Consider the following 22078-nt stretch of genomic DNA (forward strand, 5'->3'; position numbering starts at 1 on the left):
GGATGTGATTGATGTGCATGATGAGTCTTTCTCCTCCTGGGTTGTGTGTGTGGGGGGGGGGTTCGCACGCTACCGGTGGTGCGGTTGTCTGCCTGTACTTCACGTGCGGCGTGTGTCCTCCCTCGTCTCCACAGCTGGGGGACTACGTGTCAGACGTAGCCAGCAACATGATGCAGGTGGAGGAGCACATCCTGTGGATGGCGCAGAACAAGGCCAGAGCGTGCACTCGCATCGTGCAGTGCGTGGAGCGCGTTGCGAACCTGGCGCTGAGTGGAGACAATCAGGTCATTTCCAAGGTACACACACACACACACACACTCATGGCCACACTCAGTCAGGGCGAAGGTTGATTATCTGACTAAATGTCTCCTTACCCTTTTTTTCCTCACAGCCTGGAATAATGAGAAGTTAATATGGCTTCAGCAGATAACTCGAATAAGGCGAGGGGAAGATAAATTGCTTCCTTTGTTTCCTCTTGCTCCCCGTCTTATTTTGGCTCTCTCTGCTATCTATCGGGATAAAAGTATCTGCCTAATGACGGATATAGAAATCTCTTCCGTGGCACCCGACCCCCTTATTCTTTGGATTCTCAACCCTCCCTCCCAGGTATCGGCGAACATCGCTCTCGAGGCCTTTCTGATCCGGCCGTCCAACTTCCTCGGCCTGTCCTGCACGGCTCTTCAGCGCCCCCCCCCCTCATCGGCCACCTCGCCCCCCGCCGACAGCCGCAAGGACACCAGACGAGAGCGCGACGCCCCGGAGGAATCGTTGCTCATCTTCAAATGCCACACCGTCAACGGCAGCGGCTCACCCGCCAGCCAGCTCAGCGAGGTAGGGCTCCGGCTAACAAACGCTGTGAAACTCTCTCAGAAATGCCGCTCTGCTCTTTTGCCGGGCGCCGTTGGCAAAAGTCCACCAAATCCAGCCCGAGGTCAGGACACCGTGTTCTCTGTGTCTTACTCCCAGCGGGCATGTTCTTGTGGAAGGCCACTCTCTGTTCGAATGCAGCAGTGGGCGAAGAAGGGGAGGAAGATTGTCTAACAGAGAGAGAAATAAAATATGGGAAAGGGAGGACAGCTCATACAGCAGCTTGTGGGCACGATAGAGGAGTTGGAAGGATTACCAGCCCCCCCGGGAGGTTGTTGTCGCCCATTTGTCGCTGCAAGGTGACACCTTGTTTGGGTCCGTTGGCACGCCGTCGATCAGCTGGCGAGAGGCGGGGTTGTCGCGGGGCCGGGGCCTTGCAAACACGACGGCCATTTAGGAGTCAACGGAGGTGGCCCCCGTGGCCCCCCTTCTCCCAACCCTCCTTGGTGATGAATAAGATGGCCTCGCGTCTGTCATTTTAAATCAGCTGCGGATCCATTGGTGGCCGTTCCGAAAGACAAACACCTCAGAGACAGACTGGGGAAGGAGGTGGTGGGGGGGGCACTCGGCACCCGGCACCTGCAGTCAACTCCCCTGGCACTGAAGTGGCATAGCGCTGCAACATCTGAAAGGTTTGCCCCTTCCAGCTATGCTGCTGATGAATTCATCAGAGCGTGTATCAGGGGGAGAGAGAGTCTCAGCGCTTATTTCATTTCCTCTCGTCTTCGTCTCCTCTGTTGAGACATGGGTTGAGTCTCTGCAGTTTTGTTAGCAATTGCGGCACTTTGTTTGGAGTGTGTGCATGTATATGTAATTATGTATATATGCATTTCTGGAAGCTAAGCTATGTCATTCTCCCAGGGAGGAAACTGCTGCATTTCTGAATGCGTCTGTTAACTTTGTTAAATTGCGAGGCACGGAGAGAGAACACTTTTCTGAAAACGTATCTCCTTAGTGTCACTTCACAGCTCTGACAGGTTTCTCTGACTCTAACGTTGGGAGACACCGGTGTGAAATCATCAAACAGGTTTTTTTAAATTTATTAAATGTTCGCAAGCATGGAGCCGAGTTGTCACACATACAAGACATGCATCGAGGCTACTCAAGGATTCTTCCCCCCTCCCACTGGTCACCTCCACATTAAAGAGAGAGAGAGAGAGTGATAGCATTGTCATTCTTGATTGAAGGAGATGGAAGAGAAACGTTGTTTACCCCTAAGCAATAAAACTTCACAACATGAGTTGCCTGGGAAAATTCCCAGCTCCTGTTTCACAAATCCTCCTTAACATGTGTTTATCTCAGGAACACCATGTATCACAAACCTTGTTTCAACTTACAATGAACCTTGTATTCATATTCCCAACACAGAATCTCTCTTAAAGCAGTGTGTAAGGATTCATTGAGTTGCACTCATTGGTGGTGATCTACAACAGTAGTGAGGCGAGGGGGTGCAAGAGAACAACAACCACTCCCCGACTGACAACGCCTTGGTAGCAACCTGTCCGTCACAGGGCCGCCACCCCCCGAAGCAGGCTGTGCTTTATGCTCTGTTTGACTCTTAATGGGAGTTACTAAATTAACATCACTTTTGATGAGAACCGTGAGGGGAAGAAGTGTAATACTCTTTCCAGCTCATTTAGCACACAGAACGAACACCGCTCGACCTCCCAGGGCGATTCGCACTCTCTCACCCACAAGCTGCCCACTTTCTACTGCTCCTGCTCCTCTGCAACAGTTGTGGGGTGAAGCACTTAATTGTTAAGTAACTCCCAACAGCCTAAACAAGGGTTGTAGTTTGTTTAAGGTACAACAATACCCACCCCATCTCTCTCTCTGCTGATGCTGCGTCTCAAACAATGAACACTTGTGACGCCGAGATGGTGTCAAAACTGTCGCTAAACCGGAGTACCTCTCCATGAGCTCTAATTTACTTCAAATATGACATACTCAGTACACAAAATGTGTTTGTTTCTGCACTTGGAAAGACAAAGGAGACATGCTATAATTGGACTTTGCGTGGATAACAGCAAACGTTAGAGGGACATGTGAGGACTCAGAGGGCTGCTGGTGGGAGTGATGCATGGACCAGATAAATCATCTGGAGCAGGATTCCACATACACTCAGTGGGCTGTTGATTCTGGTCAATGGACTTGTACTTTAACACTATCAGACAGGCACACCCCTGGACTCTAAAACGTCTGCCTCAACACTGCCCACAGGTATGAGGAAGAGTGACATGTTTTCAGCCTTTAGATGATTCAGTTTGGGTGGTCAAAGGAGTCTGACCTCTCCTCTGTCCCATTCCTCTCAAGCCAATATCTCTGGGAACGCATTGACTGAAGTTTCCTTATTCTAGTGATCAAAGGTCGTTTTGACCTCACAAAATACTTTTAACTCAATAATCCTTATGTTAACTAAGACAATTTCAATATTAATAGGTTCCAAATAATGACCTGATGACTGTTTGGACAGAAATGGATTCATGGATCATGTTGACCATGGTAGATCCAAGTGTCAGACTATAATTAGTCTTTGAATGGTACGTACAGTAAAATAAAATGTAAGTGAACTGAAAGATAAACACGTCCTCATAGATCTCCAGTGTGTGGTCATTAACTAGAACCTTTTCAGAAGGGCTTTAAAAGTGATTAATCGTCCTGCTCCTAAAAAAACGGAGGTCCTTTTCCAGGCTGTTCCCTCCGTCCCCGAGTGACTGGCTGAATGACTGAGTGATCTGCTCTCCATCTCACTCTGGCACCAGCTGAGCACCGTTTAGAGCCGCTTGGGTCCAACTGGACTAAGACGCACAGCATATGGCCGAGCTGTGCCAACACCTTGCCAAAGAGTGCCGTGATTAAACGCAGCCTTACAACTTTAGCAGCTCCCTCAATGCACTCTATTGTACAACTATTTGTCTCCTGGTTGACTTCTGTTTTTTTTCTCAGAAACATTTTTCAGACTGTTGCAGAGAAAGGTCAAAAGAAAGAGAGGGCTTTCTTCCAAAGTTTAGAAATGACATAGTACGTGATACAATCCCTGTGTGTGTGTGTGTGTGTGTGTGTGTGTGTGTGTGTGTGTGTGTGTGTGTGTGTGTGTGTGTGTGTGTGTGTGTGTGTGTGTGTGTGTGTGTGTGTGTGTGTGTGTGTGTGTGTGTGTGTGTGTGCGTGCGTGCGTGCGTGCGTGCGCGCGCGCTTTTTTCATCAGAGGTTTTTATGAAATCCATAAATCACACGCGTATCATGAGCAATCCAGGTGGTGTGATGACACAAGTTCAGTCTGGACTGAAGTGTCATCTCCACTTCTTCCTTCAAATGTCTCTTTGTCGTGTTCTGTAAGCCATCAAACTAACACCAAAATACCACAGAAGAAATCCCAGCTTCGATTTTCCTCCCTGGAAACTCTTACTGGAGCAAACTGGTCTTGGAGCAACAGTTGTTGCTCTTCATTCGTGGTGCAGCTCAGATGTCGACTTGTGTGACAGAAGAAGATCCAATGCTGGTTGGTGTTCCCGCCTGTTACAGTGAAAGGCTTCATAGTAAGGGGGGGGGGGAAGGGTAGTGTAGAGGCGACAATCAAAAGATTCAAATTCCCAGCTGTAAATATGTGTAGTATGCGCACAATTCTTGTTCTTTCTTTGCATAACGTGATTGCTTAATGCCTTTGATCCCATTTTGAAAGCAAATTCATACTATTTGTGCATTTCTGAAAATGAAAATAGCTTTTTTGCCACGTTCCGCAAGTAACTATTAGTGACAAATACACTTAAAATACAGTATATTGAAGAAAAAAAACAAATGTCAACCGAAGGGATAACAAGAAGTGTGCTTAAATCAATTAGACCCATTGGTGTAACTACATACTGTATATGGACTGTAAATCACCATAATCATGAGGATTGATTGTTGAAGATGAGCATCAGTACCAGATTTCATTGCAATTGATCGCGTAGTTCTTATATTAGATATTTCCATTTGGATGTTTTTCATTCCAAGAGTCGCTAACGTGCCAAAAACCATAATATCCTGTTTCTCGGTATGAAGAGTTGATATTAATCAAAGAAAAGGAGACTTGTCCATTCTTCTTGTTGATTCTCTTATTGAGAAACAATCAGGCCCTCGTGATGCACATTTGCAAACATAGCTTTATCAGTGCCACAGCAAACTGTGATACTTCCAGTTTACGTCGTATTGACGAAACCTGCAGCTCATCGGGTAATCGGCACATGGCGAGCATTTCACTGCACCCTTGAATGGGCTCCTTCTCTCTTTCTATCGTGGATCAGCCAAAGTCCAAACAGCAGAAGCAAAAATCCAGTGACATCGAAGTTGATGTGTTATTCGGGCATCAGTGGTGAGGAGATGTGTGTATTGACTAGTGCGCTGTGAAGTACTTGTGCTGTAATAAAACAGAAATGGATCCAAGTGAGCTCAAGCAGACAAGTTATGAACCTGAAATATCACTTTCTAAGTCAGTAATGTTACAGAATAAATACAACTTTCCCCTTGACCCTCCCTGGTCAATATGCAGGCAGATGACACGGAAAGCGCAGTTTTCCTTCTTCATGTCCCGCGACAGGCAGTCTGCGCTTTTACCTCCATGCAGCTGGTCTGGCCGTGCCTCGCATTGCTTCTACGCACACGTCGCCAAACAGATACGCCTGAAGTGGGCGCAAAAGTGTCAGTGTGTCAATGTTGAAATCCTGCCGGAATTTTAGCCATTGTATTCAAATATTGTTGCATTTTTCTTTCTACTTAACTGGATTTATTAAACTTAATTACAGAGTCATGCTCGACATTTGCACATTTCACAATCTCTTACACCGGATGAACCATCTTTTAGTTCGCAGACTCCAGCAAGATTTTTATTTTCAAATTGCGGCGCATAGAGTCTCAGCTCTATATTAATAGTACAACGTTGCTCAGATGAAATGAGCACACATTTTCCTGAGCATTTACTCGTTTGCACTCACTGTTTCAAAGGTCTGCTTGAACCTAATTGGTAGTGGGGAATCTGACAGAGCAGATGCTTTGCTTATTGAACGTTCCCAAAAAAGTCCCCATCAGAAACCAAATGCGTTCTCTGACTTCACACACAGTAGAAAACTGATATGAACACTCTCTGCAAGAATTTAAGATCAAATGTTTGTCATGAATGAAATAAAAATAAGCTTTCATGTGTGCTTGAGCTTATGAAGCTCAGGTTAGGGGATGTTATCTAACTAGGTTGGAATAGGGAGGTTAAAATATTCTTCAGCATCGGTTCATCACAGGTGGCAGGGATTTTGAGGTACATGAACTATATTGCATGATATTTAGAACACACACACACACGCATGTACACTCCATACAGCAATATATAAGATGAATGAATGTTAATGTTTTTTAGACTAAAGTGGATCATTGAAATCAATTTTGAGGAAGCTCTCTGGTTTGCATGTTGATCTGTTTCAACCTTTCAAAGTTGTGTGTTTTTCTCTGTCCCGATGCACTCTGGTCTTCAAACCCTTAACGTCTTTGTCTTGACCTGGTCTCAGTCTTGGTCTTGTCTCTGTTGAAACGCTGTAGTCTTGGACTACACGTGGCTCTCGGTTCAGTTGGTCTTGACTACCAGACGGCCAAGTACGGAAGTATATTGGACCACAGGATTGGAGACTTTGCAGGTTGTTGTTTTCTGCAAAGAGAAGGAAAAATGTATCTCATGAGCCTTCAGTGGCTGACTTTTCCGTTAGTTCTCCCCTCCATCTTTTCAGCATCATGCCTGATTACTGCCAGTCTGGTGGCTGACCTTTTAAACCAGTATCACACGGCTTAAAACCACAGTGTCACTTTGTTTGGATCCGATTCGGAACCAATTACGGCTAAATTACACAAACATGTGGCGTCTCTTTCCATTCCCAAGTCCCTTTGAAGTGAATAGCAGAGTGTATGGTTCATTGAGGATGACAGTTTAGGACATATTTACCACTTTAGATCTCTCCCCTCCTTGTCATTGACAGGTAATTAGTGGAAGCCTTTAGGCTGAACTGGTGGAGCGTTCACCACCCCCTTCTCTCCTCAGATAGCCTCTCCCTGCTCCACAGAGCTTTAGAGTTACACTGCGTTGGCGTGTGTCAGCCTGCTTTTTAATTTTAAGGTGGCTATATGTGGCTGTGAGGATGTACTTGGATGTATGTGTGTGTTTGTATGTGTGTTAAAACGGTATATCAGGGGACGCTGTTGCAGCTGAACAGAGCTGCCGGCTGCTGCACAAGCACAGGCGTCTAAGACAACCAAACATGACCCAGTTGGTCCCGATACAGCAAACGCCTTCACCAATGCATGGCCTCTAATTGGAATATGTTAGGGAAGCGCTGTGTACCGCCCCGCTAATAAGCTTCGGAGGCTTTAGAGTACTTAACTCCACCGCAAACAGTGCAAGGACTATCCATTAGCTGGTTGACCCTGCGTCTCCATGTGGAGGGGCCACAGATAGAGGAACTCCTCCCTCCGTATTTTGACATGCAAAGGACCGGAGGTTAATACCATGGATGTTGGACCGCAGTGAGGTGTCAGAAGGAAACGGCAAGGGGCGTTAATGATCGAGGGCTGTTACGCTTTCATTACTTGATGTTATGCTTCATAACGATGAGTGGGTGCATTGTGCAGGTGAGAGGTGGAATCTGGAAGCACACAAGCATGCCCCCCCCCGCTCCCCCCCGCACGCGTCTTTCAATGTTAAAATATGCATGCCTGCATCCCGCTGCGCTCGCGTGCACATGCAAAGATGTGAATATCAAGTGTTGAAGTGGGCAGATCCATGAAGATGCATTACGCTCCACAGCTAGAAGGCATAACGAAATATTACTCCGTCCCAGAGGAATCACTTTTTCTCCCCTTTTGCAGCTCGCTGAAACAAACAGGCCTGTGATGCAGATGCGAGAGGCCTTGAATCCTAAAGACATCATGAGAGAGGAACGCAGTTGAGAGGCGGAGGAGGACGAGGAGGAGGAGGAGGAGGAGGAGGATGAGGAACAGGGCCAGCAGACGAAAGGAGAGCTGAAGTAGAAAGAAAGAATGCGTCACAGCAAAATGTGCCGAATGAAGGACTACGGAGCCGATAGGTGTACCCAGGAAATGGAGAGACTAAGCAGGGGGGCAAGATTGAGAAAAAAAAATTGTCCTATCAATAGCTGTAGATCAGCAGTCCTCTGGACTGTATGTTTCCGCGGAATGAGAGACAGAGATTTGTTTCTCTTTGTGGAGGAGCAGAGAAGTCCCTCCTTTACTTTACTGTGGAGAACGTGCGCTGGACAAGTCGTCCCCACCTCAATCATTCGTCCAATCCAATCTTTTCAGTCAAATCTACCCAGGGAGCTCACTTCAGACATCATAGAGTTTTTTCCTCATAACCCTAGGAGCATCCATATCTTTCCTTTCCGTCTGATTCCTTCATTTATTTCATCAAACCATTTGGTTGAGTCACACCAGCACTTAACAAACCTCTGTTCCTCCTAACTCCGCACCGCTCTGATGAGGACACACATACATTTGAGCAAAGATCTTAGTATTATCAAGCAAGCAGCCCCGCGTTGTCATCCAGCTCCGTCGCCGACATCTGACTGTAGAAAACAGGAAAACGCTTCAGGAAGAATAAGCCTTTGAAAAATAGGTCATTTTCAATTTTACATTGCATCTGCGTCGAATGGAGTCTTCTGCAATCACGTCAAAGAGAGTATGGTAAAGATTCCCTCTGCGTGTAGCCTCACTTCAACCCTGCATCAGTCCAAACAGCATCCCCTCCAACGAGCAGAGAGGTCGTCCTAAAAATAGCTTCTAATACGGTTTGGAAAACTGTCAGTGGAGAGAAATGTAGGTTCTGATTTCCCCGACCAGAGTCGGCTGTGTTCAAAGTCACAAGGCCCTTACGTGGTACACAAAAGGCCGAACATATTCTGCATGTTTTGTTTAGTCCCATTCAAAATAATGTAGGGAGGTGGATACACTGTAACCATGACGGATTTACATGACTATTACAAGTTACCATAACGTTAATAATATTAACATTGTTATAATTGTCAAGGAACCAAGCCATACTGTCGTGTTTCTTGTGTAGTATTTTGATGTAGGACCAAGCCTCCTCCTGGAAGCGGCCTCCACCACCTGCCAGCACACCACCCCTGCATTGCTCCTCCCAAAAAGCCCCCGGAGCTGACGCTGGCCCGTCAGTCACATGATATTCACGCTCCACTCGACTGAACGGTGGCTGGTGATAAGCAGACAATGCAGCCAGGAGCCCGGCTCCCCTGGTCCCGCTGTGACAGCTGGGCCTCTGTTTGACGGGTAAAAAGATTGCTCCCGTGTGGCTCATTAAACGGCTAATGAAGGCAGGAGCGCCGCGCCGCCTTCGCAGTGCCCTCTGAAAACGCCGGCGACGATGGGGATCGATGACGTCTGCTGCATCGCCGCCACACCGTGGGGCCCGGCGCAGAGGCACATCTGTGCGCTTTGACCGAGGGTTCCATTCATAAGGGGCTCTGATGTCGTTCTTTCAACCTCAGCCGCGGGATCACATGGTCATCGGTGGGTTAAAAACACAAGAACTCTTACGGTGCGTTAGGCGGACTGAACAAGGCGGTTTTCCTGGAAAGTGGCCGTTGATTTGACACAAAGTCATTTGTTCTGCCAACAGTAGCAATATGGTTCATGTCCCCGTGCAACTCTGAGAGTGAATGAGCAACATCTTTCCTCCCTAAATAACAAATTACGCCAGCACTAGAAGAGCGGCCAGCATCGGGAGCCTGTTGCACTGGTCCGCTGCCAGCTGTTTTCCACGGTTCACTGTGAATTTGAGCCAAGAATGAAAAAACCCATATGTGCGAAGTAAACTTCACCCGGGTAAATAACATACGTTTCAGTGTCACATTTTCTGGATCTAGCAGTTTAAATGGCTTTGTCACGGCGACATTTAATCTCCGAAGCCAGTTAGCCGTGTCTCCAGTTTGACATGACACCGGGTCATCATGGCCTCGCCGCGAGTTGGACTCCCTGCTCCGGTACAATCAGATGGCATTCATCATCCCCTGCCCTCTTATTGCCACTTACGTGACCCCAGGCTCAAGTAATAAAGAAGCGTGTTTCTGAATTGGAATTTTCTAATCTCGACACCAATAACCCTCCAGCATTTCATTTCCCTCCCACTTGTGTGATCTCCTGTCTCCTTGTCCCTCAGACACACGCATGAAAGATGCTCCTGTGCTCTGACGCATCTCCGGGTGATGCAGAATATTCGAAAGTCACATCCCACCCGTCTGATTGGACGCTAAAGTGGGCCGGCTCAGAGTTTTGAGTTTCTCCACCGTTTTGAGAGCAGGGGGTCGAGGGCGGGATGAAACGGCGCCACTGTGGTTCGGGGTGGTTTTCACGCAGATGAGGGGCCTCTTCGTGCAAACCGGGCAGCGTCCGCGCTGCCGCTTCGCTGAGCCGCAGGCCGACCTCCTCGGCCGCCTCCCATCATCATCACAGCCCACTTACATAACCAAACACATCCCTTCCTATCTCTTTTCATCCTGCTTGCTCCTTGACCAAAACAGGCTTGCTGCTCTCATCCTCATTTAATAGAGGAGACAATTTTTTTTGGGGGGGGGGGGGATTTGCTGAAATACTGACATTCATGGCTTGTTTTTTGCATACAACAAGAAATAAAGGGCAAGAGAGTTTTTATACTTGAACTTTAAAGATCAACAGCTACTACTACTACATGCTGTCTCTAATGTTACCTCAATATTACTCTCTACACTATTCTGCCTTCAATATACTGTATATTAGCGCTATCAATAGATTAGAAAAAAATAAGTAATTAATCTCCCATTTTGAAATTCATTAATCTAGATTAATGATGATTAAAAGTTTGTTTTTCTTCTGAAGACAATCACTTGGAGATGTGTATTTTAGACGCTGCTGTTTAATTGCTTATTTATTTCAATCAGAAAGGCAGATTTCCAGCGGTGGAACATGTTGAACTAGCGACTCTTCCTGCTGCCCTCGTGCACTTTGCTCTGCTCTCAGCTCTCCGTCATGTGACGTGTTTGAAGCCAACATTCCCTCCACATTTAGCCGGGACGTTTTCCAAACCGCTGTCCTTTAGGGACACAGCGGTGGTCCTCTGCAGGGTAGATGATCAGCTGGAAGTAGCCGAGCAGCTACCAGCATGTTCCAGCACGATCCGCCCTGAAGGGTCCGTTTGACACATGGAGGAATGTCCTCTCTTCTGTTGGTTTTACTTCCAATGCAAAAAGCTCTGTGGCCTCAACTACCGCCTCGCTGTCTCCGATCTGACTGACTGTGGCACGCGGTGGTTTTCTGCCAGGGGTCAGTGCACAACGAAAGTAGACAAAGCTGCATTGACTGCATTCATCGGCGCAAAGCTTTCCTCTCCCTCCCCGGTCTCCCTTCTCCTCTCACGTGTCCTCTTTCGGATCTTTTCATGTGGCTTGAAGCAGCAACTGCTGAGCCAACTGGCTGAGTTTTACCTCCTATGTGCCAGTTAATTTGACCTGTCTTGCGTTATCTTCCACCTCTTGCTTCTGGTCTACAAATCCGGGCTCAATTGACTCCCACTCCCACCTTCTTTTCCACCCTTCTGCCCTTCTGCCCTGCATGTCCAGGTCCAAGTCTAGACTCCTCCTCCAAAAAGGTGGGATCAAGCATCGTGGAGTCCTGTTCCCTGTCTCAGCTTCACACAAACCCCCCACCCTCCCGGTCTGCTGCGAAATGCTTTCATCCTCTCACCCTACATCCTCGCACTACATGGGGTAATTAGAGTAAATGAATGCATTTGGATGCTGCAATAACAAGTTGCCCGGGGATGAGTTGAGTTCCAGTTTTCATCCACACGCAGTGTTGCTTGCTCCAAGCCTTTTTTTGAAACGTTTTTTATTATGAGATAAAAACTGGAATCAATACCGGAGTGCGTTGCCTTGATGTCACGTCCCCTGCATACTGCTGTGGACGTGACAGCCTGCAGCCAAAGGCCGTAAAGGTCTGACAGTTGTCATAGTTATTTCCTTCCTTGCTTTTGAGGCTGGGACTTAAAGAAACACATCACAAAAAACACAAAATAATAGATCAATAAGTGATTGAAAGTGATTAAGGACAAATGTTGATGCTGTCATTCAGTTCAATGTGGACACGTTCGGTCAGACAGTGTTCTTTCCACACTGCCTCTGATTATTGTTATTCCTCGGGTGCAAATGCTCATTTTCGCCCCCCTACTGTATCTGTTACTGCACTGTGCAAAGCTGTAAATTTGGCATGGCACGGAGTGTCCATAATTTTGGATTCACCGCAACAGTATGAACGGCTTACTTTTTACAAAACGTGTGTGTGTGTGTGCGTGCATCATTCAGGAAGAGTAGCTACAAGCAAATGCAGCCTCTAACCCACGTTGTGAGGAAGGTATTAAGTGTAACCCCAGGGGGCCCCGTAACAAGTTATTTTTCACATAATCCTTGTCCAGTACCACATGGTTCAAATGAACTCTTCTGTGTGAACAATTTAGGTTTATTTTATCTACACAGGTGTAAATTTAGTTTTGAGTACTAAACCGGTGGGGTTGCAGTCCAAGCCAATTCTAATGATGTTTGTTTTTGCTGTAGAGGAAAACAGCCCTGGATCTTTCCTTCTACATTGTCTTTACTGACTGTTTTCTACTGAGCATGTGGCCATTATACTCTTCATCCATCAAGGTATGAAAGGTCATGCTCAGTTTACAACCTCAAGTTTTAACATGTGAAGCCAATCCGGCCTTAAAGTTGTATTCTTCCTAATGGCCATCAGGGGGCGACTGAAAAGAGAAGTCTGATTGGGTCAAAGATTATGAGGAAATTATCCAAATTCTCACTTGATTTATTCAACATTGTGAAGATGAGTAGTTTTAATTGTTAGTTTCCAATTTTCCTCAAAACAGCGGGATGTTCTTTGAGTAAATTATCACTGCTATTCCAGAGCAGGGCATAGCTTCCTTATGATTGACAGCGACGCTTTGAGTTTCTACATCACTTCACCGCCGCTCACAAGTTCCAAAAAAGATAGCGACGGCCCCAGGTCAACCGTTGGTGACCCAGCGGATACATCCACGGTGCTCATGAGTTTCATAAATATTCTGGACCTTTAAACTGTCTTGGAGTCCAACTGACTGTTCAAAGAGCAGACGGCTTGACCCGGCCATAAACTGCATCTACATTGTTTCTGATTGGGTGGTTAATTCAAAGCTAGTACATCTCTGCTGACAGGCCAACAGCTGGTGAGGTAAAGTTTGCTTGACTCGCTGCCAGTCACCGGCATTTGATATCCATCTTGGCTCCGGTCGCTATGACAACGCAGCACGGCAGGGATCGAAGCCTCACCGAGAACGTTGGACCCCTCCCTTAAGTTTGATTGTTTTGGACGAGAGAAAAATATATTAACATTTCCCATCTTACAGATTTTTTTTTGGAATGTGAATGTAAACGGAACTAATTGAAATCCTGAGATTCTTGGGGATTGAAAAATAAAGGAAGCAGCAGTCAGCAGATGCTCATTCTTGGCAGCCAAAACTTTAGAAAATGAACTGAAGACCAACTACAGCGCACAACCCATTGTGTGTAGATTAAAGTTACAGGGGGCTGGAATCCGATTTGTTTTGATTCACTATCTGGAGAGATGACAAGTCAGCCCAACGCCGTCCAGTTAATGAGCTCATTCCAAGCCTGTGGACTCTTGTTTACATGCACTGCAATGAGTCTAATTATGATCCCAAATGAACAAAACACCTAAAAGCTTTTTCACTTCAGGGCCAACCAACTGTAATTACCGCTTTAGTTTTGGATTACATTAATGCAGAGCATCAGTTGCAATACCCGCTTTTTGAATTACTGAATCGTAGTATTACTTTTATTTGAAATACTATATATATATCATACTTAAATATAGGTTTTCCAAAAGCCTCGTTTTCCTCTCAGCGCCGTGGCGGCAGACGTTATTCAGAGAGCCATGCTGCACCCACCCATGCTGCATTTATTATATTTCTGTGTCATGACCGCAGGACTCTGGAAACTATGCCTTCTTCTCACGCACGCTGCCTCACAAACAACCTAATGACGTCACGTAATCACTTTGAGTTGGACTCGGAGTGATCGTCCGCTTTCACCCCGGTGCTTCCGCTTTAGTTCCATTGTCTGTTTCCGGGCTTTCTCCTGTAGATTCTCTGATTGGTACGCTTTAATAAAACACAACAACACGTCTCCGTCCAGTAGAACATTTCCCACTCAGTCGCGTTCAACCTGCTGTCTGCTCCCCTCATCTCCGTACCAGCACGTGACGTCTTGCTTCTCTTCGGAATGCACTCGAATCCAGATTCCCTCTGATTCCAATGATAGCTGAATTGAAATGGCCAGCCTGCTGACTGAGTGTGATAGCTACCTCCTGCAGCAGATACGGAGCTGGAGTGGGCCGCAGTAATTACCGAGCAGGAGACTGATCCCAGAATGTTAATGCCTTAACAGGCTCGCTGCATACGACTGCAGCTGCAGAGGGGAGACGAAGAAACTGTTCTCTGATCCGTCGGCCTTAAAAGTCGGCCAGAAACCGGAGTGGAAACGTTGTGGTTTACCTTATCAAAGCTGTATTTATTATTAGTATTATTAATGACAGGGCATCTGGTGCTTATCGTGAACTTGTGTTTTCATGAAAGGCCAAAAAAAGAAGCGCCTTCCACTGCTTTCCTTTGAAGTTACCGACGCCCGTTTAAGCCAGCATCGTTGCGTAAGGAAAAAAAACAATCATTGATTTCCATTGATTTATTAAATGTAGCATGTATTTTTACGTCAGCGTGCCGGTGAGATTCAGAGGTGGTTTGTTTTTTTGTGTTCATTTCAGGGGCTTGAAGGTCAATGTTGTATAAGGATAGATAATGACACACGCGGCTTATTCATGGAGTCGTACAACCAGGGGCGTGGTAGTGGGGGGGAAAAGTGGACCTGACTACCCAGGGCCCCGTCTAGGGAGAGGTTCCCTTTGCTAACCCACATTGTACAATGGCATGTGTGAGGGGCCCACTGACATTGAGAATATACAGGGCCCAGAATTGGGTGCTACGCCGCTGCGTACAACATCCAGCATGAATAAGTTAGAACTATATAGTTGATCGTTTCTTAAAACAGCTGCAGTTTTAACCAGATGTACAGGAGTAAATAATTGTCTCTATTTGTCAGCGACCATTTACAGCTGCAGGATGTGGGACTGGCTCGATAATGAACTGGGTATCTGTGTATTCATGGTAATGAAGCAACATGTCACCCAGCGGAGCAGTGTGGCTCTCTGATGTGTTTTTAATAGCTGTTGGACAACAATGGAGCTCAGCAGCACAGGAAGAGGATATGTCAGCCTTGGCTGCACATGCAATACTCGCTGGCTTTAGTCTTCCCATGTGCACGTTGGCCATGAGAAAAATACAAATTCTTTTATTGTATATATATATCTAATCGAGCCCCTGACGCTGGTCGAAGGCTGCACTTTCTTTGCCATATTACACCCATGTGGTCTGGACCAGATCTCTTATATCGGGTTTGATATTACTGCATTATCCGTGTTCATTAAGAGCATAATTGCATCACAGTCTGTACTCCAACACCTGGTAACAGTCCGGATCCCATTCAGTGTAGAGCAACAGGACACTGTGATTAACTTCTTTCTCGCCGCTAATTAAAACCAGAGTCTGACGCACACTGATTACCACATTACAATGAAGGCGCGGCGCGTCTCGGGGACACGAGTGGACCGACGTTGCAAACACACAAAGTGAGCCATCGACTGTCCAGGCAAAGGGAGCTCGGGGCTTCCAACGGTGCTCCCATCCGGTCCGACTCATCCGATCCTCGGTGCTGCCGTGCAGCTCACACGCGCTCAAGTAAGTGTGTAACCTTTTTCCTGCAGCTGTGTAATCCGGTGTGGCGCTGCTCCGTGTTCTCCTGAAGAGCATGAGCAACTCCCCGGCCCCGCTAATCCATACCGGAGCTCTCAACTCTTTCTCTGCGCGGCGCTCCGACTCGAATCCTAAGACGGCGGATCAGCTGTATGCGTTTGCCAGCAGCGCCGCTCATCTCGTTAGCTGGCTCAATTTGCGTTCACGCCGCCTCCAGCCATATTGTTCTGCGGCGGTCTGATGACATAAGGTAGCTGACGGCCCCCTTCGCATTGGCAGGATTAGAATCCTGTTCTTTTCAGCTTTTGCATTGGCATTAAAGTAGTCAAATTAACATTTAGTCACTGAAATAGTGGAATTAGCTTAGAATCTTCACGTTTTTTTTCTTTTTTTCCTAAATCGAACACATGACACGTTGTCTGCAACAGTAGCTGCAGCCATCACAGGCAAAATGGAGGATTTTTTTAAAAGAAGGTGGAATGCACACTGTGTTTTAATGGTATATACAATGTTTGACAACGCAGTGCAAAAACCTATTGGATGAAACTTGCTCCATACTGTGATGTATGTAATCATAACATAATCAACCCATGCAGATGACACAGTCCTCTTTCCCAAGGCCTTTAACGTCTGTATGACACACCGACTCTAATGTCAGTATCAGACGCCAAAGCAATGGACGGAGCGTTAAGAGCCAGACCTGGAGTCAGTCGGCAGGATTCACACACACACACACGTTTGGGTGCAGATAGGAGGTCACAACGCCTTCAATAATTCCGCAGGACAAGGTGTTTCTCGCTGGATTGCAGTAGCTTTGCTCACTGCTCCTACAGCGAGGCAGGTAGTCAGTGAGATGCGTTCCTGTCCAGGTCCGCTGGACAGCGGGCGTTTATAATTCATGAGAGTTTGATAAGGGACTAAAAGCCTTCCCTTACTTAGACAAAAAGCCGGTGACACAGAGGTGGAGGGAAGAGGAGCCAGATGGCGGAGAGAAGGGAGAGTCCATCGGGCGGGAGGGAAAGTAAAGAGCGTAGACGCCGCCAGGCAGAGGAAAAGGTGATGGTAATTGTAAATGTGGAGGACTGAAAGCGATAGATAGAGACAGAGGTAATCATAAATAAAGCATGGATGAAGGAGAGAGAGAGAGAGAGAGTGTCCCTCGAGGAAGCTGTGGTTGCTATTCCCATCATGTAACCCATGACGTTGTTTGTGCCACATGAGGACAACAATGGTCCACCACGGAGTCATCTTTCACAGTAAGCTGGACCAGTAACACCTCAACACAGAGTCCATCCAATAACTATATTCATTTAAATCTGAGGCTTATTGTGGTTGACAGAGAGATGAAACACAGATAATGGGACCCGTCCCCGTAAGCGGCCCGTGTCTTTCTGTGCCCCGTGCGTCCCTGGCTCTAACCATTAGACCCGCTCACTCCTGGCTGCGGCACAGCGGTCCGAGGATCTGCCCACTGACCGGCAGCACGAGGCAGCAGCAGCAGCAGCAGCAGCAGCAGCAGCAGCAGGCAGTCCCGCGGGACTCCGTGAGCAACCATTGGTGCGTCGTTCCAAAGCAACCAGCCGCCTGGCAGGCTGAGGCGGGGGAGGGGGGGGGCACGCTTTGAAAGAGCCCGATGGGGAGGGGAGAAGGTTAGGAGAAGAAATAGAAGACAAAAAAAAGGTGTCTCTTTCAGATAACAGGTTAGTAGGACATGCGATGAGACCCAGGTGAATATGTGAGGTGCACTTCTAACAGGTGTAAGGTCTCTCTCAAGCACAAGGAAAACCAATATAAATGGTCATTCACTTTAGTTTCAGTTTGCTTCGTGCTTTTTGTTTTTTCTCTCCACATCAGCAGAAGTAATTGAGAGGTGACTAAGCCCCTCCCCTGAACAGAGAAGGTCTCCGTGAGGATGTGTGTTGGAGTCCAAATGTCAGTTTGTGTCTTTTCGAAAAGAACACGGCTCCGTGACACACTGATCCCTTTTGTCCTCGTTCCTCAGGACATAAGAGACTGTCTCGTCCATTACGGGGGCCGCAGCATGGGCAACAGAACGGGCCCTGAGAGACTGAGATGTGTTTGGATGTAGCGATCTTGTCTGGGATAAGCTTTAATAGATTACATTTTATGGTGATGCCGCCTGTCCCTTGTCACTCAACGGGCACTTATCCTCTGAGCCTTACACCAGCACACAATCCCCAAACAAACATGCACCCGCCCACTCAAATCAAGACTCTCATCCGTCTCGGTGTCGCTCCCCCGCTGTCCGTCACTGTGACTCTCACTCGGCGCTCCGTCCTAATGCAGCGCCGTAGCGTGGGGCTTGCGCTCTCTAGCTATCCCCCATGAGACGATGAGATTTGGAAGCTCCCCCTGAATGATCTGTTCGCCTGGCATTACGGAATCAGATGGGCCAATGTCAGCGGCGCCATCGCGGCGCGTGCGGCGAGTGCGGCGTTGTTCCCGACCCGCGCTTTTCCCGCTCTATTTTTTATCAGGACAGGCCTCGGAGCAGCGTCGGTGTGAGCAGCTAATGGCGGCAAAGCCACGGAATGGGGACCAAATGGTATATAATGAAAATCCGTTCTGCCCTCCTGCCCACCCGTCCTACAGGCCACTAGCTCTCCCGGTCCACATCTGTGCATTCCAGCAGCACCCTGCATGCAGATCACCTTTTTTCTTCTTTTTTTTTTTTTTTACAACCGCCAGCCACAGTCAAAGATAGTTTTTAAATTAGGTCTATTGGCTCCAGATGGTGCATCTTGAAATTGTTGGAGCACTGATTTTCAGCTCTACCCGTCCATCCTTTCCCTCGCTGCACGCTAAAGATCTTTTGATATTGGTGAGCAGCACTTCGTCTTCATCTCAGTCCGTCTTCTCCTAAGATGCGGCCTCAGTCGATATTGTTGCGATGGTTTTATTGTAGCTGTGTGCGAGCGACTTCAAACTTGTTCTTTGACTTAAGTGAACTTGATTGAAATGGCCGAGCCTCTCTCGACAGACCGATGCACTTTACTGCATGTGCATGTGTGAGGCAGCATGAATAAGATTCCCCAATAAGCAAAAAAGGTTTGTACAGGTTTGGAAGACGAATATACTCCGACTGGCTCTAATTCACACAATTACACATTCGGCACATTGTTTTAAGGAACACTATCGCAACAACTGAATACAAAGTGTTTTAAGAAGCATCCTTTTTATTTGCCTCCCGGGGGAAGAACTTGGCAGCTCCCAGTGCAGCCGCTTATAATTTATTCATCAGAAGCCGTTATCTGATTATCTCCGTTAATCAGTGATGCGTGTTCCTGTAAACAGAGCGCGAGGACAAAGTCGGGATCCACCTGACGTTGCAACCCGCTCCTCTCGGGCGCTGCTCGGCGTGATTTGGGTTTGCGAGCGCAGTGTGGACGCTGGAATTGGAATTTCTAATGCGGTGAGCGGGTTAGGGCTCGTGCAACGGGGGGGGCGCTGAACAAAACAAGCCAGCGCCAAAACATGGAGCCTCACTTTCTCCTCGAGCTCATGAATAATGTAGCAGAGAAGGAAAAAAAAAAGACAAACGCCACGATCTGTCGCCGCACCACGCCGGTAAATAGACAATTAACATAATGGCATACACAAAGACATCCATCCGAGAGGCACACAGGTGAGCTGCTGGTGTGCAGGGTCAGGGCTAATTGTGACAAAGCACTGCGAATGAACTGTGCTGCATTCAGGGGAATCCGGGCCTCAGAACACAGCATGACATGGAACTTTTTTTGTTCTCCTTTTGAGTCCTTTTCGCAGAGGTTCAGTTTACCCGGCTTTGAAAATATGTCCTCCAAAAAGTATCTTTGTTTTTGATTTATCTTAATGCCCTCATTCGTATTCAGTCCGGGGCTTCTCATAGATTTCCTTATTCAGTACTCATTTGAATGGGATTTTCAAGGCTCCCCTCCTCCCACTGCAAGTGCAGTACTTTGGTTAGCATCACTGGGGGGAGGATAAGTAGCGCTGGTGTTGTCCTTGTTTTTTTGGGGGGGGAGGTCAATAAAGGCATTAGACTATTTAGCGAGGTCAAATTAAGGGCACTGCAGTGAATTGGTTCTGTAGTTTTTTTTAAACTTCTCACCTAAATGTACATATGTTTGTCTGTTCGGTTTGTTTTTCTAATATGGTCTACAGTTTTTTAAACTTTTCATTTCTAAATAGACTGATTACAACAATCCAGGGTTTTTTTGGATGCATTTTAGATGAATATTGAGGGCGGGTGTTAACCACACCGACAAATGCATTGGTTCCCTCTGGATCTTTCACAATAAAAGCCGCCCCTTTTTGTTTCCAGTTGAAAACTTTTAATGGGAACTAACGGGGGGGTGGCAGACAGGAAACAGTGGGGCTGATGCAGAACCACAATCTGTCATGCTGGAGGACATGAATGCATCATTTCCTGTGAACGCCTCCTGCGCGTGAATTTTAAATCATTTTAATCCAGATCATTCAGATCACGGTACGAGCTTTCTCAGGAGCGCCTGGGTAGTGAATATGCCCCCACCAAAAGACACTACATGGATACAATATTGTAATCACGTTTCAACACTGACAAGAAACCCGTCCCCTCCAGGAACATTGATTGACAGCGCCTGTTTACACACCTTGGGCTGTATCTGGATCCTGCTGCCCCAGGAGGGTACTTTAGCTCGGATAAGGAGCTTTAGTTGTTAATGAGAAGGTAGATGTGATACATTGTGGCCTCCAGGAAAGAAGATAGATGGCAGAGTGTGTTAGGTGAAGTCTTGTGGATATAGACCTAGACTGGAGTTCCCACGGGGAGCCAACAAAGGTCGATTTGGTTTGGGATCACATGAGGAGTCAGTGATGTGTTATCCAGTGCACCTCTCTCTCTCTCTCCCCTCCTCCTGCCTCTCCCTCTCTCTCTCTCTCTCGCTCTCCCCACCCCTGTTCTGGGGTTGGGGACTGAGGGCTGTCTGATGAAGGTCATGGAGATAAGGTAGAATGTTGTTCTACTGTGGAGATAGGGAACTGCAGCAATTACTGCCGCGTCAATCGAAAGGCCTCTAAATGTCTGCTGCTTTTCTGAGGAAAGGAGGTGGGGAAACCTCCTGTCAATTGCTCCCTTGGTGCGTTGTAAAATCTCAAAGTTTTGTTTAATTTATTTTGTATCAGATCTGTTTCAGTGCACTTACACAATCATGACATTTAATTGTATGTATCATACATCATTTATCAAACCCTATCAGTGAGATGTCAAACACTTTTATACAATGATATACAATACTGTGTCAAACAGCCACTCACTGTGTAAATCTATTATAACAAGCAATATGAAATATGTTATTGAAAAAAGTAACATTGCATTAAATGAGACTAAATGTGCTTTTCAAATCTGTAGCTCAATGCTGTAGATGGGAGAACCAATGTCTCTTTACTCAACAAAAGATTTTAGCTTTTAATAACGGCATGCAAACATAAAACAGTTTACACCGGTCTCTCCACTTTTACAAGCCAGGGGAATCTTTCAACATTTCTCCACTAGACTAAACTGAAATGACCAAACAGTGGAAGTGTAGCTTATGTCAGTTTAATTCACAGATCACAAATTTACCCCAAGGGTTTTACTATGTGTACAGCATATAACACCCTCTGTCCTCAGAGCCTAGATTTGGATGAGGTAAAACTCTTTATATGTCAAAACCTGGAAGGACAAGTACACCAATGGGGTGTATTTGTCGTTTTTGATTCACTCTGGACTTTGACCCACGGGGCTGATGTTTCTGTTTAGTCAAAAACTCAAAGAACTGTAATTATTGTTTCCCAAAACTTGTTTTCAAAGCCAAAACTTTGCCGATGACTTTTGTTGCCCAATTTTAAATTAATACGTAACATATTTTTGTTTGTGAAATGTCAAGATCTGTTGTTTGCAACGTTTTTACTCTATGGACTGGGTGTTGTCCCTGACGTTTACATTGTACACTCTCTCAGTGGTGTCTGATAACTGGTTATGTTGTGTCATCAGGAGTCCCACTGCTTATCTCTGCAAATCTCTCCACCACTTTGTAGCAACAATTAGGTTATTTAGGATAGCCCATTGGGTATGTAGTGTCAGGATAGGCCATTGGGTATGTAGTGTCAGGATAGGCCATTGGGTATGTAGTGTCAGGATAGGGCATTGGGTATGTAGTGTCAGGATAGGGCATTGGGTATGTAGTGTCAGGATAGGCCATTGGGTATGTAGTGTCAGGATAGGGCATTGGGTATGTAGTGTCAGGATAG

General features: G+C 46.6%; 1 protein-coding gene across 1 annotated transcript in view; it reads left to right on the top strand.

Moving 5' to 3' along the window:
* The window catches only part of LOC119214118 (adhesion G protein-coupled receptor A3), a 124471-nt gene that overhangs the window by 42063 nt on the left and 60330 nt on the right, over positions 1-22078 (top strand). Inside the window, exons 12-13 of the mRNA XM_037465591.2 lie at positions 135-296; positions 607-831. Of these exons, the coding sequence (XP_037321488.2) occupies positions 135-296; positions 607-831 (387 nt within the window). The remainder of the gene's footprint in view (positions 1-134; positions 297-606; positions 832-22078) is intronic.

This window comes from Pungitius pungitius, chromosome 13 (genome assembly GCF_949316345.1).
Source record: "Pungitius pungitius chromosome 13, fPunPun2.1, whole genome shotgun sequence".
Classification (NCBI taxonomy): Eukaryota; Metazoa; Chordata; class Actinopteri; order Perciformes; family Gasterosteidae; genus Pungitius; species Pungitius pungitius.